This window comes from Oncorhynchus clarkii, chromosome 18, assembly GCF_045791955.1.
Source record: "Oncorhynchus clarkii lewisi isolate Uvic-CL-2024 chromosome 18, UVic_Ocla_1.0, whole genome shotgun sequence".
Taxonomy (NCBI): Eukaryota; Metazoa; Chordata; class Actinopteri; order Salmoniformes; family Salmonidae; genus Oncorhynchus; species Oncorhynchus clarkii.
The window spans coordinates 67,325,324-67,343,919 of record NC_092164.1 but is presented as its reverse complement, the minus strand read 5'-3'; the positions used below and the strand labels follow the sequence as shown (position 1 = coordinate 67,343,919).

Below are 18,596 nucleotides of genomic sequence, written 5' to 3'. Positions count from 1 at the left end.
TCACAGCCCATCTGTTAGAGCATCAAGCCACCGTGGTCACAGCTCATCTGTTAGAGAGTCAAGCCACCGTGGTCACAGCTCATCTGTTAGAGCATCAAGCCACCGTGGTCACAGCCCATCTGTTAGAGCATCAAGCCACCGTGGTCACAGCTCATCTGTTAGAGAGTCAAGCCACCGTGGTCACAGCTCATCTGTTAGAGCATCAAGCCACCGTGGTCACAGCCCATCTGTTAGAGCATCAAGCCACCGTGGTCACAGCCCATCTGTTAGAGCATCAAGCCACCGTGGTCACAGCCCATCTGTTAGAGCATCAAGCCACCGTGGTCACAGCTCATCTCTTAGAGCATCAAGCCACCGTGGTCACAGCCCATCTGTTAGAGCATCAAGCCACCGTGGTCACAGCCCATCGGGCCATAGTCACATGAGACAGATAAACTGTGTACCGCGTCATCACACCACACTGTCGATCTCAATAACATCTACATAAGGGAGTGGGGCTTGTTTAGAAGAATGTCAGGCCATTGGGGAATTCCCACCAGCTCATCATTATATAATAGGAACATGGAATGTTAACGACCCAAAGTTAACACATTCCATATTTTTTTTTTAAAAGGGGGGTTTGTTGATTTGAGGGCTGATAAAATGGTCACCCTGCGTTACCTTTCTTCTCCTTGACTCCGAAGAACAGCACCACGGCACAGAGCACGTAGATGGAACAGATGACACCGGAGGCTATATTGTAGGCCGTTTTCTGTGACAGTAGAGAGGGACAGCAGCTTAGAGGACTGTAGTAACCGTAGTAGTAAAAACACAAACAACATGCAAAACACTAGCGTTGTCGCAAACATTTCCTGGAGTAGAGAGACAGCAGGTTAGTAGACTACAGCACAGTAAACAGAGAGAACAGCCAATAGGAGGGAGGGACAGCAGGTTAGTAGACTACAACACAGTAAACAGAGAGAACAGCCAATAGGAGGGAGAGACAGCAGGTTAGTAGACTACAGCACAGTAAACAGAGAGAACAGCCAATAGGAGGGAGAGACAGCAGGTTAGTAGACTACAGCACAGTAAACAGAGATAACAGACAATAGGAGGGAGAGACAGCAGGTTAGTAGACTACAACACAGTAAACAGAGAGAACAGCCAATAGGAGGGAGAGACAGCAGGTTAGTAGACTACAGCACAGTAAACAGAGAGAACAGCCAATAGGAGGGAGAGACAGCAGGTTAGTAGACTACAGCACAGTAAACAGAGATAACAGACAATAGGAGGGAGAGACAGCAGGTTAGTAGACTACAGCACAGTAAACAGAGAGAACAGCCAATAGGAGGGAGAGACAGCAGGTTAGTAGACTACAGCACAGTAAACAGAGAGAACAGCCAATAGGAGGGAGAGACAGCAGGTTAGTAGACTACAGCACAGTAAACAGAGAGAACAGCCAATAGGAGAGAGGGACAGCAGGTTAGTAGACTACAGCACAGTAAACAGAGAGAACAGCCAATAGGAGGGAGGGACAGCAGGTTAGTAGACTACAGCACAGTAAACAGAGAGAACAGCCAATAGGAGGGAGGGACAGCAGGTTAGTAGACTACAGCACAGTAAACAGAGATAACAGCCAACAGGAGGTCAGTAGACTATAGGACAGTAAACAGAGAGAACAGCCAATAGGAGGCAGGGACAGCAGGTCAGTAGACTATAGGACAGTAAACAGAGAGAACAGCCAATAGGAGGTCAGTAGACTATAGGACAGTAAACAGAGAGAACAGCCAATAGGAGGTCAGTAGACTATAGGACAGTAAACAGAGAGAACAGCCAATAGGAGGTCAGTAGACAATAGGACAGTAAACAGAGAGAACAGCCAATTGGAGGTCTGTAGACTATAGGACAGTATACACAGAGAGAACAGCCAATAGGAGGTCAGTAGACTATAGGACAGTAAACAGAGAGAACAGCCAATAGGAGGTCAGTAGACTATAGGACAGTATACACAGAGAGAACAGCCAATAGGAGGTCAGTAGACTATAGGACAGTAAACAGAGAGAACAGCCAATAGGAGGTCAGTAGACTATAGGACAGTATACACAGAGAACAGCCAATAGGAGGTCAGTAGACTATAGGACAGTAAACAGAGAGAACAGCCAATAGGAGGTCAGTAGACTATAGGACAGTAAACAGAGAGAACAGCCAATAGGAGGTCAGTAGACTATAGGACAGTATAAACAGAGATAACAGCCAATAGGAGGTCAGTAGACTATAGGACAGTATACACAGAGAACAGCAACATATTAATCACATGTAGTAGAACGTGTTGAAGCTACTTTATCTGGTATTCCTGATGGTTATTACACTCTTAGGCTGATACAGAGAGACTCATCCATGCTTATATTACAAGCAGGCTTGACTACTGTGATGCTCTCCTGTCTGGTCTACCCAAGAAAGACATTGATCAACTACAAAACATACAGAATGCTGCAGGGTACTGACCAAGACCAGACAGAGAACACACATTACATCAGTTTTAAGGTCTCTGTACCGGCTGCCTGTTAGTTTTAGATTAATTTAAACTACCTCAAAGCCTAGGGACCAAGAGGCCTGGAGAGACAGCCTTTAGTTACTATGCCCCCAGCCTCTGGAATAGCCTACCAGAGAACCTGAGGGGGGCTGAAACTGTGGACATATTTAAATGTTTGTTGAGTAGTGAATATTTAATCTTATTTTCATTGCATTTCATTAGTTTTTCCCCCCTGTAAAGCACATTGTGTTGTATTCCATGTCTTAAAATGTGCTGTATAAATAAAGTTAGATTTGATAGGATACGGTGTGTGTGTGTGTGTACCGTTTGGTCCAGGGTGATGACAGTGGTGATCGTGGCGTTGACTTCCTGTTCCAGCAGCAGGGAGGAGTTTAACCCGTCGGCCGTGACATTATCACCGGGCGTCGGGATACAGGGGGCGTTGGCCATGCCCACGATCTGACCCTGGACGGCTGTGCCAATCACAGTACCCAGAACCTCTACCGTCATTCCTGATTGGACGAGAGAAGCATACAGATGAGACAAACCAACCAATGATCATCTTTCCATTCAGTCTGAAAAAACAAAAAACAACCAATGATTCTCTTGTTGGTCCTCTGTAGCTCAGTTGATAGAGCATGGCGTTTGTAACCCCAGGATAGTGGGTTCGAATCCCGGGACCACCCATAAGTAAAACGTACCCACGCATGACAAATTAGCTTTGGATAAAACCGTCTGCTAAAATGGCTTATATTAATATACAATGATTATTATGTACATATAATTATTTATATATTATTGATTAAGGTGACTGTGGCTGCATCACATCTGACTGTGATTGGCTGGCGCACATTTGGCCCAGCGTCGTCCGGCTTTGGCCGGGGGAGGCCGTCATTGTAAATCATAATTTGTAACGCCTAGTTAAATAAAAGGTTAAATAAAAAAAGTCTCCATTGTGTCCTAATATCTAAACTACTATTTGTAGTAGGCACCATTATCAATAACTTAATGTGAAATCGATATTGTTGAAAATTGATAGGAGTAAGACATATCGGTTTATCCTCGAGGTTAACCTACACTATACACTCAGTGGCCGGTTTGTTAGGTACACCCATCTAGAACTTGGTCAGACCCCCCCTCTCCCCCGACCCTTTGCCTCCAGAACAGCCTGAATTCTTCAGGGCATGGGTTGTACAAGGTGTGGCGTTCAAACGTTGCTCAATTGGTATCACGGGACCTAACGTGTGCCAGGAAAACATTCTCCACACCATGACACCACCAGCCAGTACCGTTGACACCAGGTAGGATGGGGCCATGGACTCCTGCTGCTTACTCCAAACCCTGACTCTGCCATCAGCATGAACAGGAACCGGGATTCGTCTGACCAGGCAATGTTTTTCCACTCCTCAGTTGTCCAGTGTTGGTGATGGCGTGCCCACTAGAGTAGCGTACCCGCGTAAAACCCCGGTGTGGTCGTCTGCTGCAAACAGCCCCTCCATGACGAGGATGGACGGGTTTGTGAGTTCCGAGATGCCGTCCTGCGCCGTTATTTGTCTGTTTGCGGTCCTTCTGTGAGCTTGTACGACTCTTGCCATTCTCCTTTGACCTCTGTCATCAACGCCCACAGGGCTGCCTGCCGCTGACTGGATGTTTGTCGCACCATTCTCGGTAAACCCTAGACACTGTCGTCCGTGAAAAAAAACCAGGAGGCTGGCCGGTTCTAAGATACTGGCGCGCCTGACACCGACGATCACGCCACACTCAGTCTCTGAGGTCACTCGTTTCCCACTCATTCTAAAACGTTCAAATGAACAGTAACTGAATTCCTGGATGCCTGTCTGCCTGCTTTATAGAACAAGCCACAACCACGTGACTCACTGTCTGTAGGAGCGAAGCATTTTGGTGAACGGGGTGGTGTACCTAATAAACTGTCCACTGAGTGTATATGACACGTTCCTGTAGTTATACTTAATTGCCTGCTGATAGGTCAACGCTTCTCATTGTGTTCAAACTGGTTAGGTAGGTTAGGACCCCAAGACCATTCACCCCTTGGCCCAATGGACAATCAACAAGCAGTTGTCTAGGCTGCAATGTTATTTATAAAAAATGTATGATTTCGTATCAACTAAAAAAAAATAATAATAATGCAACGGATATCGATTTTTCCCATATCGGCGCCCATCACTACTGAGTAGTAGTGACGTTGGGTAGTGCAGGGTAGTGTAGGTTAGTGTAGGGTAGTGACGTTGGGTAGTGCAGGGTAGTGTAGGGTAGTGTAGTGCAGGGTAGTGCAGGGTAGTGTAGGGTAGTGTAGGGTAGTGTAGTGCAGGGTAGTGTAGTGCAGGGTAGTGTAGGGTAGTGTAGTGCAGGGTAGTGTAGGGTAGTGTAGGGTAGTGTAGTGCAGGGTAGTGTAGGGTAGAGTAGGGTAGTGTAGGGTAGTGTAGTGCAGGGTAGTGTAGGGTAGTGTAGGGTAGTGTAGTTCAGGGTAGGGTAGTGTAGGGTAGTGCAGAGTAGTGCAGGGTAGTGTAGGGTAGTGTAGTGCAGGGTAGTGTAGGGTAGTGTAGGGTAGTGTAGGGTAGTGTAGTGTAGGGTAGTGTAGTGCAGGGTAGTGTAGGGTAGTGTAGTGCAGGGTAGGGTAGTGTAGGGTAGTGCAGAGTAGTGCAGGGTAGTGCAGGGTAGTGTAGTGCAGGGTAGTGTAGGGTAGTGTAGGGTAGTGACGTTGGGTAGTGCAGGGTAGTGTAGGGTAGTGACGTCGGGTAGTGTAGAGTAGTGTAGGGTAGTGTAGTGCAGGGTAGTGCAGGGTAGTGTAGGGTAGTGTAGGGTAGTGTAGGGTAGTGTAGTGCAGGGTAGTGTAGGGTAGTGTAGGGTAGTGTAGTGCAGGGTAGTGTAGTGCAGGGTAGTGTAGGGTAGTGTAGTGCAGGGTAGTGTAGGGTAGTGTAGGGTAGTGTAGTGCAGGGTAGTGTAGGGTAGAGTAGGGTAGTGTAGGGTAGTGTAGTGCAGGGTAGTGTAGGGTAGTGTAGTGCAGGGTAGGGTAGTGTAGGGTAGTGCAGAGTAGTGCAGGGTAGTGTAGGGTAGTGTAGTGCAGGGTAGTGTAGGGTAGTGTAGGGTAGTGTAGGGTAGTGTAGTGTAGGGTAGTGTAGTGCAGGGTAGTGTAGGGTAGTGTAGTGCAGGGTAGGGTAGTGTAGGGTAGTGCAGAGTAGTGCAGGGTAGTGCAGGGTAGTGCAGGGTAGTGTAGTGCAGGGTAGTGTAGGGTAGTGTAGTGCAGGGTAGTGTAGGGTAGTGCAGGGTAGTGCAGGGTAGTGTAGGGTAGTGTAGTGTAGGGTAGTGACGTTGGGTAGTGCAGGGTAGTGTAGGGTAGTGTAGTGTAGGGTAGTGACGTTGGGTAGTGCAGGGTAGTGCAGGGTAGTGTAGGGTAGTGCAGGGTAGTGTAGTGCAGGGTAGTGCAGGGTAGTGTAGGGTAGTGTAGGGTAGGGTAGTGTAGTGCAGGGTAGTGTAGGGTAGGGCCGTCGGGTAGTGTAGGGTAGTGTAGGGTAGTGACGTCAGGTAGTGTAGGGTAGTGTAGGGTAGTGCGGTCGGGTAGTGTAGAGTAGTGTAGGGTAGTGACGATGGGTAGTGTAGGGTAGTGTAGGGTAGTGCAGGGTAGTGTAGTGTAGGGTAGTGCAAGGTAGTGTAGGGTAGTGCAGGGTAGTGTAGGGTAGTGACGTCAGGTAGTGTAGGGTAGTGACGTCGGGTAGTGTAGGGTAGTGTAGGGTAGTGACGATGGGTAGTGTAGGGTAGTGTAGGGTAGTGACGTTGGGTAGTGTAGGGTAGTGACGACGGGTAGTGTAGGGTAGTGTCGGGTAGTGACGTCGGGTAGTGTAGGGTAGGGTAGTGACGTCAGGTAGTGTAGGGTAGTGACGTCGGGTAGTGTAGGGTAGTGACGTTGGGTAGTGTAGGGTAGTGTAGGGTAGTGTGGGGTAGTGCATGGTAGTGTAGGTTAGTGCAGGTTAGTGTAGGGTAGTGACGTCGGGTAGTGCAGGGTAGAGCAGGGTAGTGTAGGTTAGTGCAGGGTAGGTTAGTGCAGGGTAGTGTAGGGTAGTGACGACGGGTAGTGTAGGGTAGTGATGTTGGGTAGTGTAGGATAGTGTAGGGTAGTGATGTCGGGTAGTGCAGGGTAGTGTAGGGTAGTGACGTCGGGTAGTGTAGGGTAGTGTAGGGTAGTGTAGGGTAGTGACGTCGGGTAGTGCAGGGTAGTGCAGGGTAGTGCAGGGTAGTGTAGGGTAGTTCAGGGTAGTGCAGGGTAGTGTAGGGTAGTGTAGGGTAGTGACGTCAGGTAGTGTAGAGTAGTGACGTCGGGTAGTGTAGGGTAGTGACGTTGGGTAGTGTAGGGTAGTGTAGGGTAGTGTGGGGTAGTGCAGGGTAGTGTAGGTTAGTGCAGGGTAGTGTAGGGTAGTGTAGGGTAGTGACGTCGGGTAGTGTAGGGTAGTGTAGGGTAGTGTAGGGTAGTGTGGGGTAGTGCAGGGTAGTGCAGGGTAGTGTAGGGTAGTGACGTCGGGTAGTGTAGGGTAGTGTGGGGTAGTGCAGGGTAGTGCAGGGTAGTGCAGGGTAGTGTAGTGTAGGGTAGTGTAGTGTAGGGTAGTGTAGGGTAGTGTAGGGTAGTGTTGTGTAGGGTAGTGTAGGGTAGTGTAGGGTAGTGCAGGGTAGTGTAGGGTAGTGTAGGGTAGGAGAGTGTAGGGTAGTGCAGGGTAGTGCAGGGTAGGGTAGTGTAGGGTAGGGTATGGTAGTGCAGGGTAGTGTAGGGTAGGGTAGGGTAGTGTAGGGTGGTGTAGGGTAGTGTAGGGTAGTGCAGGGTAGTGCAGGGTAGTGTAGTGTAGTGCAGGGTAGTGCAGGGTAGGGTAGTGTAGGGTAGTGCAGGGTAGTGCAGGGTAGGGTAGTGTAGGGTAGTGCAGGGTAGTGCAGGGTAGTGTAGGGTAGGGTAGTGTAGGGTAGTGTAGGGTAGTGCAGGGTAGGGTAGTGTAGGGTAGGGTAGTGTAGGGTAGTGCAGGGTAGTGTAGGGTAGGGTAGTATAGGGTAGGGTAGTGTAGGGTAGTGTAGGGTAGGGTAGTGTAGGGTAGTGACGTCAGGTAGTGACGTAAGAGTCCAGGTATAAGACTTACTGTAAGCAGTGGCAGAGTCCCTCTCCTTCTGATCTTCACTGATGAACATGGTGAGAGCCGAGTAGGGCACATGGAAACACTGGAGAGAGAGAGAGAGAGAGAGAGAGAGAGAGAGAGAGAGAGAGAGAGAGAGAGAGAGAGAGAGAGAGAGAGAGAGAGAGAGAGAGAGAGAGAGAGAGAGAGAGAGAGAGAGAGAGAGACAGAGACAGAGACAGAGACAGAGACAGAGAGAGATTGAAATGATTGGATTGTACCGGGTTCGTGTTTCTTTATACATGTGGACGTGTAGGATTCCTTTAACTCACCGTCTGCAGGGTCTGGAAGAGGCAGTAGAAGACCAGGTACCAGATGACCCTCCCATCCTCAAACACAGGAACATACCAGATGAGGAAGTAACTAACCACGGCTAGAGGAGTGGAGAACAGGATCCTAAACCGAGAGAGAGAGAGAGAGAGAGAGAGACAGAGACACAGAGACAGAGACACAGAGACAGAGACAGAGACACAGAGACAGAGACAGAGAGAGACACAGAGAGCGAGAGAGAGACAGAGACAGAGACAGAGAGACAGATACAGAGAGACAGATACAGAGAGACAGAGACAGACAGACAGAGAGAGACAGATACAGAGAGACAGAGACAGACAGACAGAGAGAGACAGAGAGAGAGAGAGAGAGAGAGAGAGAGACAGAGAGAGACAGGTAGAGAGAGACAGAGAGAGAGAGAGACAGAGACAGACAGACAGAGAGAGACAGATACAGAGAGAGAGAGAGAGAGAGAGAGAGAGAGAGAGAGAGAGAGAGAGACAGATAGAGAGAGAGAGAGAGAGAGAGAAACAACAGTAAATCAAGCATCCTACATTGTCACGTAATGACTGTGTCCTCTTCACAGACACTGTGGTAATCTCGTGAAGTAGCTGTCAAATGACTGAGTGAACAGTATTCAGCCTCTTATTAAATAAACAGCTACTTCCACTGCATGACATTTCACTTGGGAGTCTGTAATAACAGGCTAAGGCCAAGTGATGACTGGAGAGTCCAAAGACCCAAGTAGTCAAGAGAACACTAATATCTTTCTGTAGGCAAAAAAAATAATTAAATAAAAAATAAAAATAGGCCTTGATAGCTGTGACACATTCAAAAAATAAACTATTTTATTTATTCTCCCTGAAAGTAAAGATAGCCTTGGTGAGATTGGCCTTGTGAGAATGGGTGCATTTCAATAGTCTAAACAGAAGCGTGCTCATCTCCTCTCCTTCATTATCACATGATCTGATAAAAGGATTAAAAAGGACAGGAAGCCATGTCAGACTACTGAGCTGTCACTCAAAGGCAGTTCTACGGGTGCTTAGCAACAATAAGATGTCACTCAACTCTGTCTGTTGTATATGGCCACTCCCTGTCCCAGTTCCGGACTTCCTGTGGCCTGATTGGCTCCAACAGAAGAGAGGGGCGTGGACACGCATTAAGGAGAAAAGGAGTCAGGTTTCCTCTGCAGGAAGTGGCCACATCACATCCGGTCATTGATTGGCTAAGGAGGATATGGTGCAAGCCAGCCACATCATCATCATCATCATCATCAGGTGAGCCACTAGATTATCGCACAAGGACAGGAAATGTCATATCGGACCACAAGACGCCATCATGTGCAAACCTGATCTCCCCAGTGTTTATGACAACAGTTCAGTCATGAGTTTGTCAAGGTGGAGTAGAACACTCCAGAATAAAACATGACATTCCTTCAGAACTTGATTATTTGGTTAGCTACTTCAGGATCAGCCTGTTGGTGGAGATGCCCTAAAAGGGGTTTATCAAAGGTGCAAAAACATTTCCTTGTTTCCTTGTCTCCTTTGTTTCATCAGCACTAATAAAACACAAATGAAACCTATTTTGGGACCTAATTCCACATCGAAGAGTAGCTTTGTCTCCTTTGTTTCATCAGCACTAATACAAAACAAATGAAACCTATTTTGGGCCCTAATTCCACATCGAAGAGTAGCTTTGTCTCCTTTGTTTCATCAGCACTAATACAAAACAAATGAAACCTATTTTGGGACCTAATTCCACATCGAAGAGTAGCTTTGTCTCCTTTGTTTCATCAGCACTAATACAAAACAAATGAAACCTATTTTGGGACCTAATTCCACATCGAAGAGTAGCTTTGTCTCCCTACTACGGGCAGGTGGAAGCTGAATTTGGTAATAGGAGCTACTTTTCACCTATCAGTTCTCAGATCAGTGTTGACCTGGGAATGGAAGAAATACCCAAGAGAGGATGTCACTTTGGACAATTGAGATGCAGCCAACCCATAATGGGTACAGTACAGGACTGAGGAGAGAGTGGGAGGGGAGAGAGAGAGAGAGAGAGAGAGAGAGAAAGAGAGAGACAGAGAGAGAGAGTGGGAGAGAGAGAGAGAGAGGGAGAGAGCCAGAGAAGAGAGAGAGAGTGGGAGAAAGAGAGAGAGAGAAGAGAGAGAGAGTGGGAGAGAGAGAGAGAGAGAGAGAGAGAGAGAGAGAGAGAGAGAGAGAGTGGAGAGAGAGAGAGAAGAGAGAGAGAGTGGGAGAAAGAGAGAGAGCGGGAGAGAGAGAGAGAGAGTAAACACAAACACACCCTACAGAGCCCCAGGACAGCAGCACAATTAGACCCAACCAAATCATGAGAAAACAAAAAGATAATTACTTGACACATTGGAAAGAATTAACAAAAAAACTGAGCAAACTAGAATGCTATTTGGCCCTACACAGAGAGTACACAGCAGCAGAATACCTGACCACTGTGACTGACCCAAAATTAACGAAAGCTTTGACTATGTACAGACTCAGGGAGCATAGCCTTGCTATTGAGACATGGCTCTCAAGAGAAGACAGGCTATGTGCTCAATGCCCACAAAATGAGGTGGAAACTGAGCTGCACTTCCTAACCTCCTGCCCAATGTATGACCATATTAGAGAGACATATTTCCCTCAGATTACACAGATCCACAAAGAATTCGAAAACAAATCCAATTTTGAAAAACTCCCATATCTACTGGGTGAAATTCCACAGTGTGCCATCACAGCAGCAAGATTTGTGACCTGTTGCCACGAGAAAAGGGCAACCAGTGAAGAACAAACACCATTGTAAATACAACCCATATTTATGCTAATTTATTTTATCTTGTGTTCTTTAACCATTTGTACATTGTTAAAACACCGTATATATATATATAATATGACATTTGTAATGTCTTTATTGTTTTGAAACTTCTGTATGTGTAATGTTTACTGTTAATTTCTATTGTTTATTTCACTTTATATATTCACTTTATATATTATCTACCTCACTTGCTTTGGCAATGTTAACACATGTTTCCCATGCCAATAAAGCCCTTGAATTGAATTGAGTGGGAGAGAGAGAGAGAGAGAGAGAGGGAGATTGAGAGACAGAGAGAGAAACAGAGAGAGAGAGAGACAGACAGAGAGAGCCCTTGAATTGAATTGAATTGAGAGAGAGAGAGAGAGAGAGAGGGAGATTGAGAGACAGAGAGAGAAACAGAGAGAGAGAGAGACAGACAGAGAGAGCCCTTGAATTGAATTGAATTGAGAGACAGTGGGAGAGAGAGAGAGACACAAAGAGAGAGTGGGAGAGAGAGAGAGAGAGAGAGTACACCCCCCCCCCCCTCGATACGTGAGATGGAGGGTGTGTGTCAGGGGTGGTGTGATCTCAGAGAACTCACAGTCTCAGAGCAGAGAGCAAATGTTACATTTAGGGAGAGACCGACCCATCAGGAGTGTTACATAATGTCGGGAGCCTTTCGTTCAACGTCAAAGATCACTTGGCTCTGCCACGTCCCAAAACGAAGGACCTGAACTGTCTGGGTGTCAGTCCAATGTTCATTGTAGCAAAGGTCCTGTTTAATATCTGCCTGTGTGTGTTTATTGTAGTTTATTGACTAAATGCTGTATATTTATCATCCAAATGACCTGAATGATTTATTAAATACAATTATAAAAACATACGTATGTACTTTCACACAGATGTCAACAAAATGGGTCAGTTGGGCTGTTCTGAACTGCTGTTAATAACAGACTTCACTTTTTAAAAAATGTTTTAAAATAACTGCTCTTTTATCCAAATGTGTCTGCGATCTCTTGTCGGTTTGCGACATGAAATGAATTTTAAAGCAGCTCAACAAAAAAAATGTGGCAGTGCCGAACTTAACATCTCCCAGATGGAGTGACACCCATCTGATGTGGACATTTTAAAGTCTGGTTGCTGTGCCAACTACCAAAGCCTGACTACAATAGTCTAGTATGCGTGTGGTGAGTCTTTGCCCCCACCCCACAGTATAGCCCTGGTCTGCCCAACCTTTTAGCCTGCGAGCTACCGTCTTGTAGGGTTTTTTTTTCCTCCAACCCTAAAATACCCGATTCTAACAAAATGACCTGGTTGATAAGCTGAATCAGTTACAACTGGGTGTTGGGAGTTAAAACTCTACAGATACAGGAAAAATAGTTGAGGCCTTTGGGCATAACCAGAAGCAGAGGACAGGCACCTACCTAGGGAGTCATTACTTCCTCCCTCCGCTAAAATAGCAGACTGAGGGGAGGGTTAGAGTGAAGTTTATTTAAAAGTCAAATAGCTATTAGGTGTTGCCTTAGCAAACACTTGCAGCGACATGCACATCTTAATAAAAGGGAAGGTTTTTTAGCTTGTTTTGATAGAAGCAGAGAGAGAGGGGTAGAGAGAGAGAAGGGTAGAGAGAGAGAGAGGTAGAGAGAGAGAGGTAGAGAGAGAGAGGTGGAGAGAGAGGTAGAGAGAGAGAGGTGGAGAGAGAGAGGGAGAGAGGGGGTAGAGAGAGAGAGGGGGAGAGAGAGAGGGGAGAGAGAGAGGGGGAGAGAGAGAGAGGGGTAGAGAGAGAGAGGGGTAGAGAGAGAGGTGGAGAGAGAGAGGTGGAGAGAGAGAGAGAAAGAGAGAGAGAGATGGTAGAGAGAGAGAGGTGGAGAGAGAGAGGTGGAGAGAGAGAGGTGGAGAGAGAGAGGGAGAGAGGGGTAGAGAGAGAGAGAGGAGAGAGAGAGAGAGAGAGAGAGAGAGAGAGAGAGAGAGAGAGAGAGAGAGAGAGGTAGAGAGAGAGAGAGAGAGAGGGGTAGAGAGAGAGGGGTAGAGAGAGAGAGAGAGAGAGAGGGGTAGAGAGAGAGAGGTAGAGAGGGGTAGAGAGAGTGAGGTAGAGAGAGAGAGAGAGAGGGGGGGTTAGAGAGAGAGAGAGAGAGGGGTAGAGAGAGAGAGAGAGAGGGGTAGAGAGAGAGGGGGGTAGAGAGAGAGGGGTAGAGAGAGAGAGGGGGGTTAGAGAGAGAGGGGTAGAGAGAGAGAGGGGGGTTAGAGAGAGAGAGAGGGGGGTAGAGAGAGAGAGGGGTAGAGAGAGAGGGGGGTAGAGAGAGAGAGGGGTAGAGAGAGAGAGGGGTAGAGAGAGATGGGTAGAGAGAGAGGGGTAGAGAGAGAGAGGGGTAGAGAGAGAGGGGGGGTTAGAGAGAGAGAGAGAGGGGTAGAGAGAGAGAGAGAGGGGTAGAGAGAGAGGGGTAGAGAGAGAGAGAGAGGTGGAGAGAGAGAGAGGGAGAGAGAGAGAGGGAGAGAGAGGTAGAGAGAGGGGTAGAGAGAGAGGGGTAGAGAGAGAGAGAGGGGTAGAGAGAGAGAGAGAGGGGTAGAGAGAGAGGGGTAGAGAGAGAGAGAGAGGGGTAGAGAGAGAGGGGGAGAGAGAGAGAGGGGTAGAGAGAGAGTGAGAAGTTCTACATTTATGACCTCCGGTAATTATGATAACAGAGCAGTATAACGTGTCATGTGGGTGACGACTTGTATCAAACACAGTAGTAGGAAAATCCAACGTGGTTTTCAAGTCATTCTTCCTGCCTATTCAGTGACTATCACATTATGGCATTATATACAGTTATTGGATTAGTTAAAATTACAAACTGACATTTTTTTAAATTAAATACAAATTTTAAAAATCATAGCTGGCAAGAGAAGTGGAAACATGGGAGTGTCTTAAAAAGTGCAGTTGGCGGTCAAGATGTTGAAGTGACCAACTTGACGCTAAAACGGTGAAACATTATTATTTTTTAAATAGATAAGAGCACGCAATTTATGTTTTTATTTTATTTTTTAAACTAGGACGTCTAGTAAATAAATTTTACACAGCAGTGTAGGTCTAGTTATGAAAAGCTATTAGGTGTTAGGAAACATCAGAACTGAACGTGTATAATCCTGCGGGTTACTCCGATTGGGAAAGCTAAAGTAAAATCCAAGATGTGGAGCCCTCTGGGAAGAGTCGCTCGGTCCCGTAGTCACAGTTACACTGGAAGTCTTTGACACAGTGCTCATGCCTTCAACTCTCCATTTCCTCTCTCGCTTCTCCACATCTGTTGAACTGCAGTAACCCCTTCAGATTCCTCAGCTACCTTTTAAAAAAATTCTATACAGACCTCTCTTATTGGTCCAGCCCACAACACACCACCAGTTTCAGCCAATCAGAGTACTCCTACCATCCCAAACACTATGAAGAGACTGGAGTGCACCCCCCCCCCCCCCTTCTCTTCCTCCCTCCCTCTCGGTCGCTCTTCCTCCCAGCCCCTAGGCACCAATTAAGCATGTCACCTCAAGATTCATGCTTGTTCTGAACCAAAGACTCGTTTGACTACAGTAGTCACTCCTCTACCCTCAAACCTATAATTTTTCTCCTCTCAGTCAAAGTATAAGGGGACAGATTCTCTCAACACCTTGGGGCAAAACACATCTTGACTGACTGAATTTGAATCTTAATCCTCCATTCTTCCTCTCGCTCCTCTCAGAATACTTTAGGAAGTAAGAAACAGATTATCAAGCTGCAGCCTGCTAAATTCCATTGCATCGTTTGACATTTGGACACACCTACTCAATCAAGGGCTTTTATTTTGACTATTTTCTACATTGTAGAATAATAGTGAAGACATCGAAACTATGAAAATAGCTGTGAGACAGAGTTGGTTGAATGTTTCACAAAGCAGCAAACAAGTGCTCAGCATCTCGTGGTATCTCCTTCAAGACGGTTGGAAAAGCATTCCAGGTGAAGCTGGTTGAGAGAATGCAAAGAGTGTACAAAGCTGTCACCAAGGCAGCAAATGGGTAGTTATTTAAAGAATCTGAAATATATTTTGATTTGTTTAACACTTTTTTTTTTTCGGCTACTACATCATTCTCCATGTGTGTTATTTCATTATGTCACTATTCTACAATGTAGAAAATAGTAAAAAATAAAGAAACCCTGGAATGAATAGGTGTCAAACGATTGACAGGTCGGTCTGGCTTCTTGAACCCCTTTTTTCACACGTTGGTTTTGTGTGTTTGACTCAATCTTATCTCAGTCTGACATTTCCGCTTCTGATTTGTTGACAGAAAAATCACTTCTTCGTTTTGACAATTATTTTAGGCGAGATACAGGTCAGATAGTCTACGTCAATAGACTAGTACTATAGCCAATTGATAACCACTATAGACATGACCAACGCACGTCATCATTACAGACCTCGCTACCACTGACAATGACTGGAAATGAAACCACAGACGTCGGTTAAAAACCATTTTCATGAACTACTTCGCTATGACAAATGGAAGAAAAGTTGACATTTGTAGGCGGACGGGGAAATCAATACTATTCAGGGACGCCCCCCCCTCCCCCCAATCCCCCGGCCCCCGCCCCCCCAGGGGCCAGGGAAAACGAGCACAGGAACTCATATCTTTACCAGCTGGGACCTCGTCAGGTGTTGTCACTTCTCACCCTTCCCCCATAGTTGAGTTATTATTATCTGATCTGTTGCACCCTCTAAAACTACTGGTTCCTCTCTAGAATGAGAACTGGCCACCCCACATAGCCTGGTTCCTCTCTAGAATGAGGACTGGCCACCCCACGTAGCCTGGTTCCTCTCTAGAATGAGGACTGGCCACCCCACTTTCCTAAGTCAACTGACATTTACTCCTAAAGTGCTGACTTGCTGCACCCTCGACAACTACAGTGATTATTATTATTAGACCATGCTGGTCATTTATGAACATTTGAACATCTTGGCCATGTTCTGTTATAATCTCCACCCGGCACAGCCAGAAGAGGACTGGCCACCCCTCATAGCCTGGTTCCTCTCTAGGTTTCTTCCTATGTTCCTACCTTTCTAGTGAGTTTTTCCTAGCCAACGTGCTTCTACACCTGCATTGCTTTGCTGTTTGGGGTTTTAGGCTGGGTTTCTGTACAGCACTTTGAGACATCAGCTGATGTAAAGAAGGGCTATATAAATACTGCATTTGATTGTTCAAAATGTTATTGAGACAAACACGGGGAGACATTCCTACAGTGTACCATGAGGACATTACCAGACTGACACACCTTTAACCACACGGGGTTAAATATAAAGTTGACAAACAAATGAAGTACTCCTGCCCTCTCGGTGTGTTTATGAGGGGGACTCGGATACTAAAAAGGCGGGACGCCACGGTGCCAGGTAGGATGGGCTGATTAAGGACTAAGGACACCCGGTCGGAGAGGGGGGGTGAATCATATGATATGGCGTGGCGTCCCGCCTGTTAGTATCCGAGTCCCCCTCATAAACACACATGTACAGGTGAATTGATTTGTATGTACAAAAATATATACAGGTCTATAAGCCTACCAGCCTACATATGAATGAAATCATTAATGATAGATGGCCAAGGTATCAACTAACATGAGTAAGTTGATACTAACATATATATATTTTTTTGTTTTTAACTGAAGGTAAATTCCAAAAGAAGGAATGCTAATAAAAAATAAAAAAAACATTTTTAACTTGCTAGCGAGACATTTATGATGACTGTAAAGTAGGTGACCTAAGAGTTCTAGGTAACCTAGCAACAAGGAGTCCGATTCACCAAGTCAGGGACCCTCTCTGGAGAACTGCAAGTCAAGCAGGAAACCTCTATTCTCTTTATTATTAACAAGCTAAGACTCAAAAGAAAGGCCTGATTATTTTCATATATTATTTATTTTTTGGGGGCCCTGCAGGTCATTCGTGGCTTATGTTTTAGAGAATGTTTGATTGAAGAAATCTTTACGACTTATTACGGAGAGCAGCAATAAAATCTTCAGTGGGGGGGAGTGGTATGAGGGTGAGTGATGAGCGGAATAGAACTGCATCAGCAGGAACCACAGTTAACCCTTTCAGAGACACAGATAACATCTGAATGACAACGTATGAAGTCGCACCGCGAGGACGCTGCCCCACTTCTGATCAGTCTAATGGGGGAACAGTGGGTCAACTGGTCTGAGAACAGTGGGTCAACTGGTCTAGGAACAGCGGGTTAACTGGTCTGAGAACAGTGGGTCAACTGGTCTAGGAACAGCGGGTCAACTGGTCTAGGAACAGTGGGTCAACTGGTCTGAGAACAGCGGGTTAACTGGTCTAGGAACAGTGGGTTAACTGGTCTAGGAACAGTGGGTTAACTGGTCTAGGAACAGTGGGTCAACTGGTTTAGGAACAGTGGGTTAACTGGTCTGAGAACAGTGGGTTAACTGCTCTAGGAACAGTGGGTCAACTGGTTTAGGAACAGTGGGTTAACTGGTCTAGGAACAGCGGGTTAACTGGTCTAGGAACAGTGGAACAGTGGGTTAACTGGTCTAGGTACAGTGGAACAGTGGGTTAACTGCTCTAGGAACAGTGGGTCAACTGGTCTAGGAACAGTGGGTCAACTGGTCTAGGAACAGCGGGTTAACTGGTCTGAGAACAGTGGGTCAACTGGTCTAGGAACAGCGGGTTAACTGGTCTGAGAACAGTGGGTCAACTGGTCTAGGAACAGCGGGTCAACTGGTCTAGGAACAGTGGGTCAACTGGTCTGAGAACAGCGGGTTAACTGGTCTAGGAACAGTGGGTTAACTGGTCTAGGAACAGTGGGTTAACTGGTCTAGGAACAGTGGGTCAACTGGTTTAGGAACAGTGGGTTAACTGGTCTGAGAACAGTGGGTTAACTGCTCTAGGAACAGTGGGTCAACTGGTTTAGGAACAGTGGGTTAACTGGTCTAGGAACAGCGGGTTAACTGGTCTAGGAACAGTGGAACAGTGGGTTAACTGGTCTAGGTACAGTGGAACAGTGGGTTAACTGCTCTAGGAACAGTGGGTCAACTGGTCTAGGAACAGTGGGTCAACTGGTCTAGGAACAGCGGGTTAACTGGTCTAGGAACAGTGGGTTAACTGGTCTAGGAACAGCGGGTTAACTGGTCTAGGAACAGTGGGTTAACTGGTCTAGGAACAGTGAGTTAACTGGTCTAGGAACAGTGGGTTAACTGGTCTAGGAACAGTGGGTCAACTGGTCTAGGAACAGTGGGTTACTGGTCTAGGAACAGCGGGTCAACTGGTCTAGGAACAGTGGGTTAACAGCCTTGTTCAGGGGCAGAACGACAGATTTTTACCTTGTCAGCTCGGGGATTCAACCTTTCAGTTACTGGACCAATGCTCAAACCGCTCGGCTTCCTGCCATCCCAATGACCCATGGGGTTGTACTGAGATATATGGAATTGTTTTAAGGTCATACCAAGGATCATTTTGCTGTTTGATTTTGAAAAACCTTTGAAGTATAACAATTAAATATAGAAACATTATTTTGGGCCTTACTGCTATTAGCCCATACAAACACATTGATTAACAGATTAACTACATTGAACAAATGATAGCCCCCCCCCCCAAAAAAAAAATATAATAATTCTAAAGTCAGTTTGTCTTTTGTGGGGTTTTTTCATGCATTTAACCTCTTATTTTTGGCACTCAACAGTCTCCATATTCAGTACATTCGGAAAGTACTCAGAACCCTTGACTTTATCCACATTGTTACGTTACAGCCTTACTCTAAAATGTATTAAATTGTTAGGTTATTTCCCGCCTCAATCTTCACACAATACCCCATAATGACAAAGCAAAAAAGTT

General features: G+C 46.3%; 1 protein-coding gene across 2 annotated transcripts in view; it reads right to left on the bottom strand.

The window, feature by feature from the left end:
- The window catches only part of LOC139373869 (MFSD2 lysolipid transporter A, lysophospholipid b), a 46,269-nt gene that overhangs the window by 16,319 nt on the left and 11,354 nt on the right, over positions 1 to 18,596 (bottom strand). For both annotated transcript variants that reach the window (XM_071114963.1, XM_071114964.1), the window contains exons 4-7: positions 7,953 to 8,076; positions 7,648 to 7,726; positions 2,837 to 3,024; positions 661 to 751 (exon numbers count right to left, since the gene is read on the bottom strand). In XM_071114963.1, coding sequence (XP_070971064.1) covers positions 661 to 751; positions 2,837 to 3,024; positions 7,648 to 7,726; positions 7,953 to 8,076 — 482 coding nt within the window. The remainder of the gene's footprint in view (positions 1 to 660; positions 752 to 2,836; positions 3,025 to 7,647; positions 7,727 to 7,952; positions 8,077 to 18,596) is intronic.